The sequence below is a fragment of the Aedes aegypti genome, chromosome 2 (assembly GCF_002204515.2).
Source record: "Aedes aegypti strain LVP_AGWG chromosome 2, AaegL5.0 Primary Assembly, whole genome shotgun sequence".
Taxonomy (NCBI): domain Eukaryota; kingdom Metazoa; phylum Arthropoda; class Insecta; order Diptera; family Culicidae; genus Aedes; species Aedes aegypti.
Window position 1 is genome coordinate 133,302,591 of NC_035108.1, and position 16,764 is coordinate 133,319,354.

At 35.9% G+C, this 16,764-nt stretch overlaps 1 protein-coding gene across 3 annotated transcripts in view; it reads left to right on the forward strand.

Moving 5' to 3' along the window:
* The window catches only part of LOC5568132 (troponin C), a 56,911-nt gene extending 40,373 nt beyond the window's left edge, over positions 1 to 16,538 (forward strand). For all 3 annotated transcript variants that reach the window (XM_001652023.2, XM_001652021.2, XM_021842438.1), the window contains 2 exons: positions 15,304 to 15,699; positions 15,835 to 16,538. In XM_001652023.2, coding sequence (XP_001652073.1) covers positions 15,304 to 15,699; positions 15,835 to 15,869 — 431 coding nt within the window. In that variant the 3' untranslated portion in view covers positions 15,870 to 16,538. The remainder of the gene's footprint in view (positions 1 to 15,303; positions 15,700 to 15,834) is intronic.
* The last annotated feature ends 226 nt before the right edge of the window (positions 16,539 to 16,764 follow it).

The window sequence follows — 16,764 nt, forward strand, 5'->3', positions numbered from 1 at the left end:
TAGAACGCAAAATATGGCAAAATCAGGTTAAATGTTCCCTTTCTAATATCGTAGTGAGCATCTATTGGTAATCCGAGCAAAGTCGAATAACAACCGCATAACCTAGCAATAACCCGTTTTATTATCATGAATTCAATTTATGTTTTGTTATTAATGGGAATACACTTGTTTTTGAGCGTCAGATCAAGAATACCATCGACGGGTGAATGTTGTTAAATGTTTGAGATCATTACTCAGTTATAAACATTATTGATAATATAATGAAGTATCAATGGGGAAAATTAAATCGTACTATTTCAAATTCAACGTAATGAGATATTGTTATGCTATCATTATTAAACAACAAAAAAGTTTTCATGTGCTTGTTATCGGATAACTCAACTTGTTATATTTTTGTGATTGAATTTTGCTTTAAAATGTCTACAATAGTTTCCTTCTAAATACTTCAAGAAATCGTCAATTACTCTTGAGACTATTCCTAATTTAATTCTTAGGGGTTCTACCACAATAATTAACACGGATTTTGCAGAGAAATGTTTTAAACGACTTTAGGACATTTCTTCGAATAACATTTGGTCGAATGACATATGGTCGAATAACATTTGGTCGACTTCAAAACGTTTCATCAAATGACACTTGGTCTGAAGACTATTTTCTAATGATTTGTAGAATCGTTTGGTCAAATAAATAAAGGTAACCCGACGATTTTTTTTTGCATAATGGATGATATTAGATCTATTTTAAGCATACTTTTCATCAGCAGTCATTCGTGAATCATTCTGAATGATAATTATTTGTATCTTACGTTATTAACTAGGTTAATATATGTACTGCTGTCTATGCAAGCCTTTGCTGGATAGAAAGACGGACCGTTTCATTTCACCCGATAAATAATAAAAATAAGTCTTCCCAAGTTCATAAATGTTGATTTTTTCTTGTTGTTCCAAATAAACTTCAAAATATCATCATTGTTTGGAAAAAAAAAGAGTTCCAATTATTTTCGTTATTATTGCTTCGTTTTTGTTTAGTAATAAAAATATCAAGTATTGTTGAATTTATTATTGTTTCATTATTTTATCGTTCTCCATTAACTGCTAATTTTTATCCAATAATACCCAGCGTGAGTGTACGAAAACTTGTCAGATTTTCAGATCTAAAAGCGTTCGAACTTGGGTAAACATTTGAAATACGAGGATCAGACTTGGAACGGGCATAGAGCTATTTGGTCTCCTAGAATTGTCTGCATGAAATGCACGTTTAAACGTTTAATATTACGGCCATTAAATTAACGAAACGCTTCTGATATAGTGCATCAAAATTGCCGTCTATTTTATACGCTTTTCATCTCGGGGATGGGACATGTCGCGTAAAGACGTTTCGCATAAGGACGTTTGGCATAATGGACATTTGGCTTAATGAAAATTGAATGCCTTTTTTAAAATGCAACCTGTTCTTGTATGAAACTGCTTTATGAAAAACGTCCATTATGCCAAACGTCTTTATGAGAAACGTTTTCATGCAAAATGGGCCACCCCCATGTGGCATTCTTGTGGTAATGAATGGAGCTACTGGGGTTAAGGACAAAATGTCAATCTTTAAAACAATCTTTAATTAAAATCCCTATTCAAATGCCCTTACCAAATGCCATGTGCTTCTCAACTAAATTATTTTCGACCAAAAGTCCAATGGACAAAATGTCCGTTCGACCAAATGATCTTTCGACTAAACGTCATTCGACCAAACGTCATTCGGCCAAATGCCTTTAGTCATAGATTCGTTTAAAACAATTCCTACAAATATTTTGTTATTGATTAAGGCAATAGTTCCGTAAAAAAAATCCTTGGAACTTCAACAGAAGCCCCTCTTAGATCCAGGATACCAATACCTTCACCAATGTTGTAAATTCTTGTAGTTATTTTGTTTTCTGAGATGTTCTTGGGTGTTCGGCCAAAAAACATATGCCATTTAACTCTACGTGAAATTCCTCTAGCAACGCTTGAATAATTTACTTCCAAAATTCTGATAGCAATTGTTTAAAACATAGTGCCAGCAGTTGCGCAAAACATATCGACATGGTTTTGGCCAGCTCTCTCAGTTGTATTTCCATAATCAATGACGTTTGATCCAATGACTTTTAGTTGAATGACATAAAGTCGAAAGTAAATTTGGTCGAATGGACATTTCGTCGATCATCTGGTCAAAAAGAATTGAATTGCTTTAAGAAGCATATGATGTTTGGTGTATGACATTTTGGTTGAAAATTTATTCGAATGGGGTCTTTTCAGATTATTTGATAGAGTAACATTTTGATTGCGTGTCGGATGAACCGTGACGAGCTGAGCTTAAATGCAAGCAAGTCATCTGTCATTTGTCATCTAAGTCGACTTGTCTTGCCTCACGCGATACACATGAAAAACACATTTCTCTTTTTTGATTATTATGGATTGAATTGTTTATCAACTAATTATCATTCGAAGTTATCTTCTGATATATTCAGATATTCGGATAAAAATTGAGCTGAAATTTCGAACCATGCAACCAAAAATTTCTCAAGGAACTTAATAAATTTTACTGAGTGAATTTTCCTTGTTTCGGATGGAAAATGGTCATTGGCATAGTAAGCTCTCAGTTAATAACTGTGGAAGTGCTCATAAGAACACTAAGCTGAGAAGCAGGCTCTGTCCCAATAGGAACGTAACGCCAGAAAGAAGAAGAAGAAGACATTTAATGCAGAAGAAAAATAATAACGAAAATATGAAATGCAAACTGAAACATTTTCCGGTTTGTTTTCCACTACTCCGGTTGACCTAAATTGTTCATGTAGTCGAACTCGAACAAGAATACCTAGCAATTGTTTAAGACACAAACCACCAGCTCGGAAAGGAATGTCAGCACATTATTGCTTCCAGGATGTTACACCTGAATGCCCTATTTTTCTCACTAGCAATACCACGCTCGCTGCTCTGATACCGGCACAATCGATTTTTACCACTTCTTTTCTCATTCATGATATAAAATCCCGTTTGCCACAGGAGAACAATTCTTTCTCCTTAACAATTGGTGGACGACGTTGAAGTGGGATCAGGTGTGATAGTTTTCTGCCTTTCTCGCATTTATCATTATTTGTAGAAGTGAGCATATGATATTTTATACGCCTTGCCTAGTCTTTTAGAATACCAGTAGACGTTGCTATTTTAATGAATTTCAACGCGCTGTTCCACAAATACAGGGGATAGGCAAAATGATTGAGATAGGCAAAATTTTTCCCAATTTCAAATGCTTATAACTTTATGAAAAATGGATGAAATTGGATGCATCTGGAAGCAGTCGACGGCAAATTTGGTCCAGTTTTAGGAACTTCCTTGGCCATGCATATTGGCCACTGGACACCGGAGATGTTCCGGATTTTCTGAGGTCATGTCCAAATGTCATTTTTTCTGTCGCTTGTATTTTTGTGCGGTGTAAAGTTAGATAGATGTTTGCAATTTTCCTAGAAACTAGAACTAATAGGAAGTTGAATGCCACTGGACGCATTAAGATTGGTTGGAAATCTTCAGAAATATGACCATTTCCGTAAAACTGGTTCCGGAAAGCATGGTCAGTCATGTTTGTATTTCAAATCATGTAAATATTATCCGGAGCTATATCCAAGCGGACAGCAACCTTAAAAATGATGTTTCCTGCAGCGTATTCAGAACCATTAGATGCACAGATCACTCTATAGAAGGTTCCAGGTACCCCGGGGGAAGTGGTCAATTAGGAACATATCCGGAACCATATCAATATGGGCATCTAACTTCATGATTTTCAAAGGTTATGCTTTCCGAAGCATTTCCAGCATCACCGGCTGCCATGACCACTTTATAGTAGGTTCCAGGTGCCCGGGGGATGTGGCCAATTCAAAACATGCCCGAAAACACATCAATATGGGTATAAACATCAAGATTTTTGAAGGTGATGCTAATAGAAGTATTTACAGCGCAACTTATTTATACGACCACTGTATAGTAGGTTCCATGGGCCCTGGGGGATGAGGTCATGTTTCGAATTGGCCACATCTCTAGGAGCCCCTGGAATCTACTATAGAGTGGTTATTACATCATGTGGTTCTGAAAATGATCGCCATTTTCCAAGTCACATAAATCTTACTGTTTATGGTAGAATGTGATTCTAAACAGATGAACGGACATGTTCCGAATCGGCCACATTCCCCGGGGCACCTGGAACCTACTATAAAGTGGTCATGGCAGCCGGTGATGCTGGAAATGCTTCGGAAAGCATAACCTTTAAAAATCATGAAGTTTGATGCCCATTAGTTCTAGTTTCTAGGAAAATTGCAAACATCTATCGAACTTTACACCGCACAAAAATACAAGCGACAGAAAAAATGACATTTGGACATGACCTCAGAAAATCCGGAACATCTCCGGTGTCCAGTGGCCAATATGCATGGCCAAGGAAGTTCCTAAAACTGGACCAAATTTGCCGTCGACTGCTTCCAGATGCATCCAATTTCATCCATTTTTCATAAAGTTATAAGCATTTGAATTTGGGCAAAATTTTGCCTATCTCAATCATTTTGCCTATCCCCTGTAATCTCATTTCCCTTGAACGTTACCACCGTAGGCAAAAAAGCACACTTTTATAATAGTGCCATCACGCTGTCCGAAATGTGAACTTTATCTTGTTCCGTTTCCGCTGCTTCGCACGGGGACCGAACCCGAGAAAATCGCTGCAAAGCAAAATGAAGGGGATTCATGTTTCCTCTCGGTTTGAATCCTGGAGCTTCCGTGTCGCCATTAAGGCACAGCGCAAGTGGCAGATCATTGTATCAAACGAAAAAAAGGAAAAAAAAAAAACAATCCTGGTGTTCATCGTCCTTTACCGTTGGCTGGAAATTTGATCAACATTTATGAATACAATATGTTATTTAAAAACACTGACTGTTGCATGCAAACGGGAGGTTTTCCGACGCAGTCCTCCTTCCCGTTGCACAGTGGGATGTCTTCATTCAAAGGTCCGACAAAACCTATGAAGTATCCTAAATAAAATGAAAACGATAATTTTCCAACTTCGCTAGATGATCAAAGTAAAGTTTGAATGAAATAATAAAATAATGGAACAAACATAAATTTCAAATTTTCAAAAAATTGAACCAAGCAAAAATTTAGATTTTTTCAAATAAAATAGTAAAATTAAAGTAACACACTCAAAACTGAATTGATTTGGCTAAAATAAGGACAAAATTATGGAACAGAATGCAAACGGAACATCGTTCAGTAATATAGAAATCAATAATACAAATATAAAAAACAGCTTTTAGACTTTCAATATTAGGGGATTTATGCGGCCACTGTGCCTTGACGTTGTCCAGAAGCGCAACTCACTCCAACCGCTCGGTTGAGTTTGCCGTCATCCGGTCCGGTTCGTGTCGGAATCATTTTTCATGGGCCCCCAAACGCAAACGGACCGAGCCGGAGATGACTTGCAGGATGAGAACCCTCCTAGTACTACCTACTATTCAAGAGGAAAAGTGACTGTAAGGACATAGACCGATGTTGCTTTTCCGTTGTTTTGTCGGTGCTTAGATTGCTTTGTTCTGCAAAATTATGGCCGGTCGTTATTTGGAGCACTGCTACTGGGTTTTTCCTGCTTTATCATCTGTTTAGGGAAGTTTTACCGCTTCTGAGCGACGTGAGCGGTGGCAAGACAGCGTTTATGCGTTTTTCTAGTTCAAGGAAGATGAGATATTCGTAAAAACTTTTTCGTATAAGTGAGGAAAACTTAAAACGTGCCACTATTTTTGATGGAAACAACTGTTGAACTATTCGAAGTCATCAATTTATGGAGGAATATTATTCTCTGAATGAATTATTACGGCTTCCATCACACAGCGTAACAAGAATGACATTTTTGCGTGTTTCAAGGATCGAATTATGTTTCTTCAGTAGATTTGGAGTTGCTGAATCTGATGCCGTTCTTAGAAATGTTCCAGCACGTCACAATGTTTAGCTACAGGTCGCCAAAGTTGTATAAAACACTGGTTTTATCGATGTTTACATGACATCCAAGGTATGATTTATCAAACTTTTTTGTGATCTAATCAACCTAGTATGCAAAATAGGACTTAAACTTTTATTTCAGATATAATTTGTTTGAAATAGCCCGATTAAATTAAGATTAAATCGCTTTTTATACATGCTTGCAGTCTCCATACAAAATTCTTTGTTTCTCTTATATGGCAAAATACAACCCCTTTTAAAAACATCAAAAAATAACTTTTGAGCATCAAAAATATTATGAGTCTAGTTGATAAGTATTGTTATACACTTGAAGTTTAAATTCTGTGGCAAATGAAGCAAATGAATTGCCATACAAGCTGAAAAACTTCCATACAAATTGGCTAAAATAGTCAAATTTTGCATTTTCAACAGCCAATATCTCAAAAACTAGAAGTGCTATGATGTTTTTGATAACGGCATTGGATACAGCAATTCTTTATAAACTTAATTCCTGCAGTAGATCCTGTAAACATCCTTACTGGAACTTCTGATGAAGCTTTTGAATTAATTTATAATGTTATACATGACTGAATTCCTGAAAAATATCAGTAGTAAGTACATATATGGAAATCCATGGAATTCAATTTTCATAAAATTAAAATCAAAACCCACAATCGAAACACGAAATACCTATAATCACAACCGCTTTCAATAACAATCCCGTGTCAGCGCTTCTCGGTTTCTCCGGATAGCAATATTCCACAACCAAATAGCGCAATTCATCTTCAAATTATGCACCCCATCCAAGCAGCAGCAAGCCCGCTACTGCACTGCTCGACAACTGCAGTAATGAAATTGGCACCTCTATTAATATCTCATCAAGCTCGGAACGTGCTGGCCATTTGGATTTTTCCAAGCGCTTCAAATCTCTGCTCTACTTCTGCTGCTCCCTTCGTTGTTTGCCTTTGCTGGTAAGGGTATGCGATATGCATTTGTTTTTCATATCGATACAAAACGAAAAGGTGCTCGGAATATCTAACACTGATACCTAATAGCAAAACGAGACGAAATATAGAAAAGTTTCGTTGGCTCGATACGAATTCAGAATGTCCATTTGGACCATATTGGACAATAAACACACACACACCCTTAACTTTTGAGTGTCTTCGGGTCTGTTTCTAAAGCACGAGGGTTTAAAGGGATCTGAGATCTGACCATAAATTGAAAATTTTGTGTTGACAATAGACTACAAACAATGATCTAAGATGTCCAGCATAAATTCCATTTATTTCACGGACGAAAAAGAATATTCGTTTCTTTAATCTTGGGATTCCCTATCCAGATAAATGATTGATCCCCTCCCGAGTCTCTCCAGTTTTTCGGGACACGGGCTTGTGTTCAGTTTCAGAGTTTGGAATTTAATCTGAATCAACCAAATGACCCATATTCAGAGTGTGTAACAATTCGCGAACGGTAACAGTTCGTGGCACATTGCAATCGGAGAGCCCTATGAATGTTGATTAGACTGGCCCTCAAACAAAAAAGTTGTAAAATTCAACGGGGCTCCCCCTAGATATGTGCCTTAGAGTAAGAAAAAAGCTCTCTCAAAATTTCAACTCATTTGGTTGTTCCCCCAGCTGGCGCATTCAATTCAAAGTTTGTATGGAATATTCGTCTCAAATATATTGGAAATTCACCCTATGTCACTGTTTCGTCTCGTACACTAGTTAATCGCATTCAATTGAGCCCAGAATGACAAATTCACTAGTTGATACCTGAATGAACATAGTTGCCGAAGGTTGTATTTGGATTTAAGCTCATTTTTATTAAGCTTTCAGTTGTTGAAAGTTAGGCTTAGATCAGCAATCCCGTACAATCACACATGTGCATGCACCTTGTGCCGCAGCTCGCCCAGCGTCATAGGTGGCTATGATGCGCTTAGTGGCTACCACCCAGCTAAGTTGAAGGAATACTAAGCAATATCGCAAATCTACTTCAGATAGTTAAAACACCAACTTTATCAATTTCAATCATCATACCACCTACTACAATATTGTTTGCTATAGTATCAAGTAGTGTTTTTGACATTCTGGGTTCAATTGAACGCGATCAACAATTTTCCTGACTCAAACAGGAGATGATGTGCTGTTTCCTATATGTTGGAGCTGAAAATCCCATATTAACTTCAATTTAATTGTGCCAGCTCATGGAACGACCAAATGAGCTGAAACTTTCAGGAAGTCTTCCTCTAACCCTAAAGAATAATCCTGGCGGGTGCCCCGTGGAATTAAACAACTTTATTTTTCTCCCATACTAAAGTGGGCCAGTCTAATGTTGATATTTGCTCTTTCACCTGCTACTTGGCGAGAGAGCGTTAGAGATCATTAACCCTCAAAGACGACAACGATATAATGAATTCGGGTAATTTATGTTTTTTCTTTCAATTGGTAAAACCGTTCTTTTTTTCTGGTAATATAGTCCTAAGCAACTATATTATAATATATTGATTCATTTAATTCCCCTTTGGTCGCTAACATTGAACAGAAAATGCAACATATTTGCTTATGTTTCCTGACCTGAATAAGAGAGTGTCAACAAATTTAACACATGGTGACACACAGTGATCAGCACCAAAATAGGATAGCATGTATATTTTTTTTTTCTCTATTGACTCATCATTTTTCACGAACAATGAAAGTCATGCGTGTTATGTGAATGCGGGCGCATACAAGCGAGAGTTGATTCATTCGATCAGCAGACACGCAGCGGATCAGATAGAAAGGGACCCTAGAAAAAAAGAACAGACACAAAACGTTCGTTTCTCGGCATTATTATCATGCTTGGCATGTGCCTTGCTTTGCGCGCCACACATGCAAACACAGTTTGCTGCAGACCAGCAGTCTCCGCAAAGAGACAGTCAGACAATGGATCATTGAAGGTTGTTTTTGTCAGTGATCACCGCATCAAAACAAAGGCGCCACTGTATATGAGATTTAACATTGTGACAGCATTGCTGTTCTGTCAAACACACAAGACTATCTATGCTTTCCATAGCGGCCATTTTGGTTATTTTAATGATCCATTAATTAGAAAGCGAGTGCTCACATGGACGACAGATTACATATTCTTCCTTCGAATCGAATTCGTTTACTGAGATCTCAATCTGTAATACTCCAAAATTTGTGTTGTAGCGCTAAAAAATATCGTTTGCTGCCTGAAATCGATCTGATCAAATCTAGGATGGTTATGTAATTATGTCACAACAAACATTATTTTCATATCAAGAAAGTTTTTTGGAATACGCTGTAACATTTATCAAACAAATTATACTCTCATTACTTCGACTGTTCTGAAGACTTTCCTGAAATTTCTCCTCAAATAAACACGTCGCAGCCAGTTCTGGCCCTCCCCAGAATCATCCAGATCCCCCTAGAATTTTGGATGATAAGAATAAAAAAAAAATACATTATTCTAATACTAAATTTTTGTATGAGCCCCTTCCCCCTAGATCATAAAGTAATTTGTTGACGGTGCCTTACTAAGAATGAACTAAAGAAATTTATACATTAACTAAAATTCATTTAATGGTTGATAAAATTATTTGCAAAATGGACAAAAATTACTTAAAACACAAGAGACGAATTCCATCCAGAATGAGTCAAAAAGAAAATAAAAATCGTGCTCGACAGTCTTCGATTTGGATTAAATTTTGCACATGTTTTTGGTATGATAGGATAAGTGCTTTTCATAAAAAGTTGATCATTTTGACTCAAGAAGAACTTTTGAAAACGGCCTATAATTTTTTGCATGCAATTTATATGAAAAATTCCAACTTTAAAACTGTAGATTTTTTGAGCAAAATGTTCTACGAAGAAGTTGTAGTGAACCGTTTGGACTATAAGAAAAAAAATATACACTGAAAAAATATGTTATAAAATTTCATAAAAAATCACAAATGAAACTTAAATTTTAAATTGCACAAAAAAACCATTTCTTCTATTTTTTAAAGGTTTACCCTAGAATCTTCATAGTAAACAGATGTTTGGGACAAATTTACATCCAAGGGCTGAAAGTCTCGTTAATAAAGACAATTCATTCAATTCACAAATTTACATGATGGAGAAAATTTTAATGAAAAAGTTTTTGTAAGAACAACTTTTGGCCGATTTTCAAAAAAATTTTTTTTGTCATTTCTCTAGAAGCAGCCATTTCAAAATTACACGAGTTTAATGCAAAAAATATAATTTAAGTAATAAAATAGGTAATTTTCATAAGTTATTCTCGATTCTCAATCAAGCAAAATAAGTAAGGAATGAAATAAGGTCTTTACTCTCGAAAACGTATTATCATTGATAGAGAATCGCGAATTAGTAATGAACATGGCCCATTTAAATATTCAAATAATTACCGAAAAGCTAAACATTACATATAATTTGCAATTGGATTAGATGGACAAATTGATGTGAAGATTTGCGAAAAAGTTACACGTCTTCTCAGTGAGAATCGAACTCACGACTCCCCGATCTCTAGTTGGGGCGCGTTACCACTACGCCATGAGAGGACTCATGAACGCAGAAGTTAACCTGAATTCGATTTCAGCTCAATAATCACGTGGTTCTTTTTCGCAAAGTGCACCTCTTTTGGAAGAATTAGATGCCCATCCAAACACAACGCTTTCTATATATATCCAATGCCTAGCCCGAGAGCGCATTGTTTTTTAGGTATAGGAATAGCACACTACACTAGCCAGCAACTGCGCTGGCTGAGGTTTCTATTGTGTGGGCTTCCAATGGGTCACGACGTTCTCAAACGACCGGTTACGGAACATGAGTCCGTTGCTCGATAAATACTTGTTTTTAATTATGAAACGTGGTTAACGCGCCCCAACTAGAGATCGGGGAGTCGTGAGTTCGATTCTCACTGAGAAGACGTGTAACTTTTTCGCAAATCTTCACATCAATTTTTCCATCTAATCCAATTGCAAATTATATGTAATGTTTAGCTTTTCGGTAGTTGTTAAACTTCCACTCGGCTGGTTCTAAATTCCTAAGATATTCCACAAATTCTTTGACTTATTTCCAACAAATGTGTTGCAAAATTGTTGAAACCCTTCGACGTATCATGAAGAATTTTAGTTAAATCAAGTTCCACAAGAAATATCGAAGGGTGGCTTCAGAACTTTTGCCACAAATCTCTTGGAAATTAGTCGAAAATATTATGAGATTTGCTCATACTTTCAACGTGAAACTGTAAACTGTAAAGAAACATATTGCAAAATAGCTGGGAATGGCGAAGAGCGATTGCATTAAGATAATCATAATTATTTTTGTAACGATCTTCCATAAAACTTTTCTTCAGCAATAGTTTTTATTTTTTCAAATATTGGCAAAATACATATTCTGGGATTGAATTCATTTGGAATTCCAGCTTTCTAGCAGAGCTAAGGAGAATCCAAAAAATAAAAAATAAACTTTTTGTTTTTTTTTTATATCTAAAAAGCATTCTCCGCTAGAAAAAAATTATTGAATAATCACTTATCTTTCGCTATTTCGACACTTTCTTGAGGAACTTCAAACAAAAATCTTTTCAAACTAAAAAAAATCTAAGAAAATGAAAAGATTAAAGGTGAATCCTAGGATTTTTTGAAAAATTGCATATATGCTTTATTTATGGTTCCTAATTTCTGAAATACTAACAAATTTTCAAAGTAATGCAAAAATTTCCTCTAACATTTAGTAAAATTTTACGTTACTAATTTTACCATAAGACCTTTTTGGCAATGTTCTGAAAAATATCTTCAATATACCTTTTGATAATACCGGTGACGGCCAAGTCCTTACAGTCAGTTGGGATAGGGAAGGAATTCTAGGGTTGATGTTGACCGTTGCTTCTAGAGACCGAAAATACCTCTGCATCTCCACAATCACCACGGGTAGAGTGTTTATTAGTGAGGGAGGAAAAGATCTGTGAGGATCCATGGATAAGGAGGAAAATATGACTTATACTAAAAGCTAGTTTTACATTTTTGTCTCAAGATGTTTTTGGTGAAAGTTTAAAATAAAAACGTTAACGTGCATAATGTCAAACCACTTAAGAGATGTTTTGAATAATGACAAAAAGAGAAAATTGTATGTTTATTAAAATTGTATAAAACAGGCATAATGCCGACACTTGTAGTGACGAAACATACAAAGTTCGTTATAATATTACATATTTAAAAAAACGATTTCACGAGAAAGATGTTACAATAAGAATGAAACGAGCTCACCAGTTGGTAATCCATCCTCGGCTGAACACGAATATCTTTTTTTACTCACACATCGCGAACCGCAAAACTTCTCGGCGTCTCGAAAATGAACCGTCTTGCTTGGGGTTTCCAAAGCAATTTTTAACGCCAATGTTTATCCATTACAAAAGACTAAGTAAATGAACATGATTTTTTGTAGTAAATTAAAAAAAGTTTAAACCTTTCCCTTAGGTATATCGTAAGAAATTTTGTCAAAAAGTTTCTGAAAATCAATGTCGAATTCTTCAATTTTCCGGCATGAATTTGGTATTTTTCCAAATTAATATATAAAATGGATATGGACATGGAGTGATTTGAAGAGTGATTTGTAGAAAAATCCCGTGAAAATATTGACGAATTACTCTTGAACAAAATTTAGAACCTGAAAGAACACCTGATGGAATTTTTGAATATATTATGAATTTAGAGGGCATGCTTAGAAAAATTATTTAATGCTTTTTGCATTAAGTCCAGCGTAATTACTGCTGCAAATTTTTCAAGCAGTCCTTGGAGAAGCTAAGAGAGATTCCCTGAAGATTTGCTAATGAAATCCGAAGAGATACTTTAGGAAAAATCTCAATGACAAAGTTGGAAAAACTGTTGGTCAATTTTTTAAAGAATTTGTGGTAATATGTTACTTGGTGGATTGGAAAACAATTTCTATGAGACTACTATTTGTTCGTACTATTTCTTGAAGAAATACTTCGTAATTCCAGAAAATCCAAAACCAATTATTAGTCAAAAACTGGATGATAAATCAAACTAACAATTAGGGCCTTTCTGGAGAATTTTTTTGAATAATTTATTAATTCTTTAAATTCTCTGGCGGAATTCTTCAAGAGATATTTTAAGCAATTTGATAGAGATTTTACGAACAAAGTTCTGGTAAAATCAGAAAGCCTAAGAAACTACTGAAAAATGGATGAATAATAAATAGTAATCCCGGTAATGATTTTCTATATAATATATCAAAATTCTTCTCGCTGAAAATAACATTTTCACTGTTTAACCGAAGTTTATAAAGCATCTTTTTATAATTACAAGTTGAATAGCGCATTTTTTTTATAAATTTAGAAAAATATTTTTCTTATAAAACTTACGAAAGATTGCTTTAGGACCTTTCAGAAGCTTTAACAAATGAAAAAACACAATACAATACACAATACACCTAGCAGGCATTTTCAGTATTTACTACATATTTTTTCCGTGTTAAATTTTTTTTATACATTTCTTTTCATTTTATTTTTTTTTTTATTTTTACGTCTCTATTGCAGTCTAAGAATTACTGCAACTGCATTACTGAAATTTATTCAGTAAAAAACCTTTGAAGGAATCCATGAATACTCTTTAAACAAGTTAATGAACGCCTCTCACGCCGAGGACCTGGGATCGAATCACTAAAAATTTCAGTGACGACTTCCTTCGGAAGGGAAGTAAAGCCGTTGGTCCCGAGATGAACTAGCCCAAGGCTTAAAATCTCGTTAATAAAGATAGAAAAAAAAGCTAATGTGGAGCAGTCCATGAACATTTTTAGCAGGAAATTATGGAAATTCAATAACTTTGTAGGAGTTTGTGGTAAAACTCTTAAAACAAATTTTTTGGTAATTTTTTGACAGAATTTTAGAATTAATGTCCCAAGGACTCATTTTTTCAGAATTCATGAAAAAGTCACAAGAATGCTCCATTGAAAACAAGAACTATCCTTGAGGAATTTTCAACGAAAAGTTTCTGAACGAATACGTGGTGGAATTATCGGCAGTATTCTAGAAGAATTCTCTGGTAACTGGCTCAGTTTTTGAATGAATTCCTGAATATATTTTTGTAATAAAAAAATCCATAGAAAAATTACTTGGTGTTATTTTTGATCAAAGGTACAGTAGAATTCAAAGATATATTGAAAAAACACTAGTGGAGAAATTCACAATCATTTGGTATTCCTTAGACATGTTTTGGAGAAATTCCTGGAGGAATATTTTTTTCCTCAAGTAATTCTAAGTTTATATTGAGCAAAGTGACCCGGCGACCCACAAGTCTAATCTGAGTTTGATGTAGTCTTTTTGACAACAGTTTTCATAGAAAATTGAAGTGAGTAGCAGGCTTCGTTGGAGCGTAAATGCAGCAAAAATAAAGAAGAATGATGTAAGCAAATGTACAGCAATGACAAAATGTTGTTCTTAAATTGAGCTTATAGCTCACTCGATATTGATTTATGACTGTATTCAGTGATAGCAAACGCTTGCATTGCTTTGATTTAGTATTGGTTGGTGTTTGAAACTTGAAGAATGTTCAATCTAGCTCATAAATCATATTTTAAATAAAAAGTGGAAAAATAGATGGGAGCTAAAAAAGTTACGTTACATCGAGTTACGTTATAAAGAGGTTACGTTATATCGAGGTATTACTGTACTTGAATTGCTTCAAAAGCATGTGAAAAGATTTGTCATCGGTTAAGTATTTATGAAGTTAGGGTAAGGCAGAGATATTTTTCGAGATAAAGGAAAAAATAGAGAAAATTATATTTAACTAAGACTAGTTTTGATTGTGGACAAATTTGATGTTCTACAAAATTTTCAAAAATTTAGAAGAGAATGATGCTAAGAGATTCAAAATAGGTTGTAAAATAAAACAGTTATTAAGACTTCACTGAAGGTCATATTTCATGACTTGAAAATTCACCTTCAAGTCGCTTTCACCACCTCTAAATTTTAATATTTTTGGCTTAAAATTTGAATCTGGCTTTTCTCAGGAATTCAATTGGATATTTTACGAAATTTCCGCGATATTTTACGGAAAATATCGCATACCCTTATTTGCTGGCAACCCACAGACAAATTGAATACCTTAAGCCGGGAAAATCCCGTTCAAAGTACTCTTTCTCCACTGCTACTGTAGCAACTTCACGCTTCATACCGAGCGACTGCCAATTGTACCGATATTAAGCTCCATTAAGACGCATTGTCACAAATCAGACTAATGTTCATTTTCTTGTTCCATTTTTCTTCTGCATTCCAACAGTGTTGAGAAACGCCTTCAACGCGTTCGATCAGGAGAAGAAGGGATGCATCGGCACCCAGATGGTGGGCACCATCCTGAGCATGCTGGGTCACCAGCTGGACGACAAGCTGCTCAAGGAAATCATCGACGAGGTGGACGCTGACGGTTCCGGAGAGCTGGAGTTCGAAGAGTTCGTTACCCTGGCAGCCCGGTTCCTGGTTGAGGAGGATGCCGAAGCCATGCAGCAGGAGCTGAAGGAAGCCTTCCGTCTGTACGACAAGGAAGGCAACGGCTACATCACCACCCAGGTGTTGCGCGAAATCCTGAAGGAACTGGACGACAACCTGACCAACGACGATCTGGACATGATGATCGAGGAAATCGATTCTGACGGTTCCGGAACCGTTGATTTCGATGGTAAGGCGTGATCTATCAAGGGCAGTTCAAATTACAAAAAAAGGCTGAAAATCTTATGCAATAATTTGAACCACCCTAATGATCAACCATACCTCTCAATTTCGAAACAGATCTAATATCCAATTTTGTTTTCAGAATTCATGGAAGTCATGACTGGCGGAGACGACTAAACCAACTCGCCTCGTGGTCGGTTCCCCCGTCCAACTCAGTGTACCATCCAACTTTTGCTAGCTTAATGTTCGTTTTAATATTTAATTACCTTCTACTCTATCTCGTTAATGTTAGCTTAAATTTCCACCTTGCTCTCTACTTAAGCAAAGAAAAAACCACGTTACCAAGTAAACGCAGTAGCACAGAAGTCAGTATAGCTAGAAACAGAGATATGAATGTACGTGTAGTAGACAGTGAAACCGTTGTTAGGAATGGGCGAGAGCAAAGCTTTTATTTGCTACCACCGAGGGAGAAAATCGGAAAAATAAAACAGAAGAAAATCCATTCGATGCACACAGTACCAGAGCTTCAGCGGCCGGAAGTGGGGGGGTGGTTTGAAATTAAACGCGTGGCCAGCAGTGTTTATTGAATCATAAACTTTAATACTGAAACTCAGACTATTAATTGCAAACTATCTCCTCGTTCTTCGTTTCCACTATCATCTATCGAAGCGATTTAAACTTGTAAACTCTTCTGCCACCACACCCAAAAGCAGTTATTCTCTTGAATAACTGCACAGTTCCTGGGCTACGTCCGGCTCCGACAGGAAGCTAGTTTTCCAACTTTTTCGAAAACAGAACTTGTATTGTTGTACAGAATAAAATCAATTTGTATCGGATAAAATCTAACAAGGTGTTTTGTTTGTTTTTGTCGACGGTGAAAACTTTCCTTAAGCGGCTGATTGGGTTTCGAGGATAGGAAAATTTGTCTCTTTTGACTGTTGAGTTCGTTCTGCAAGTTTTGGTTCACTTGAAGTAAAGCATAGTTTGGGGGAAAGAACATTCAAATTTCATCAAAATTGTTTTAGCTGCAACAGGTTATGTTAGTTAACTTCGGTCTCCGTATCTCCGTATC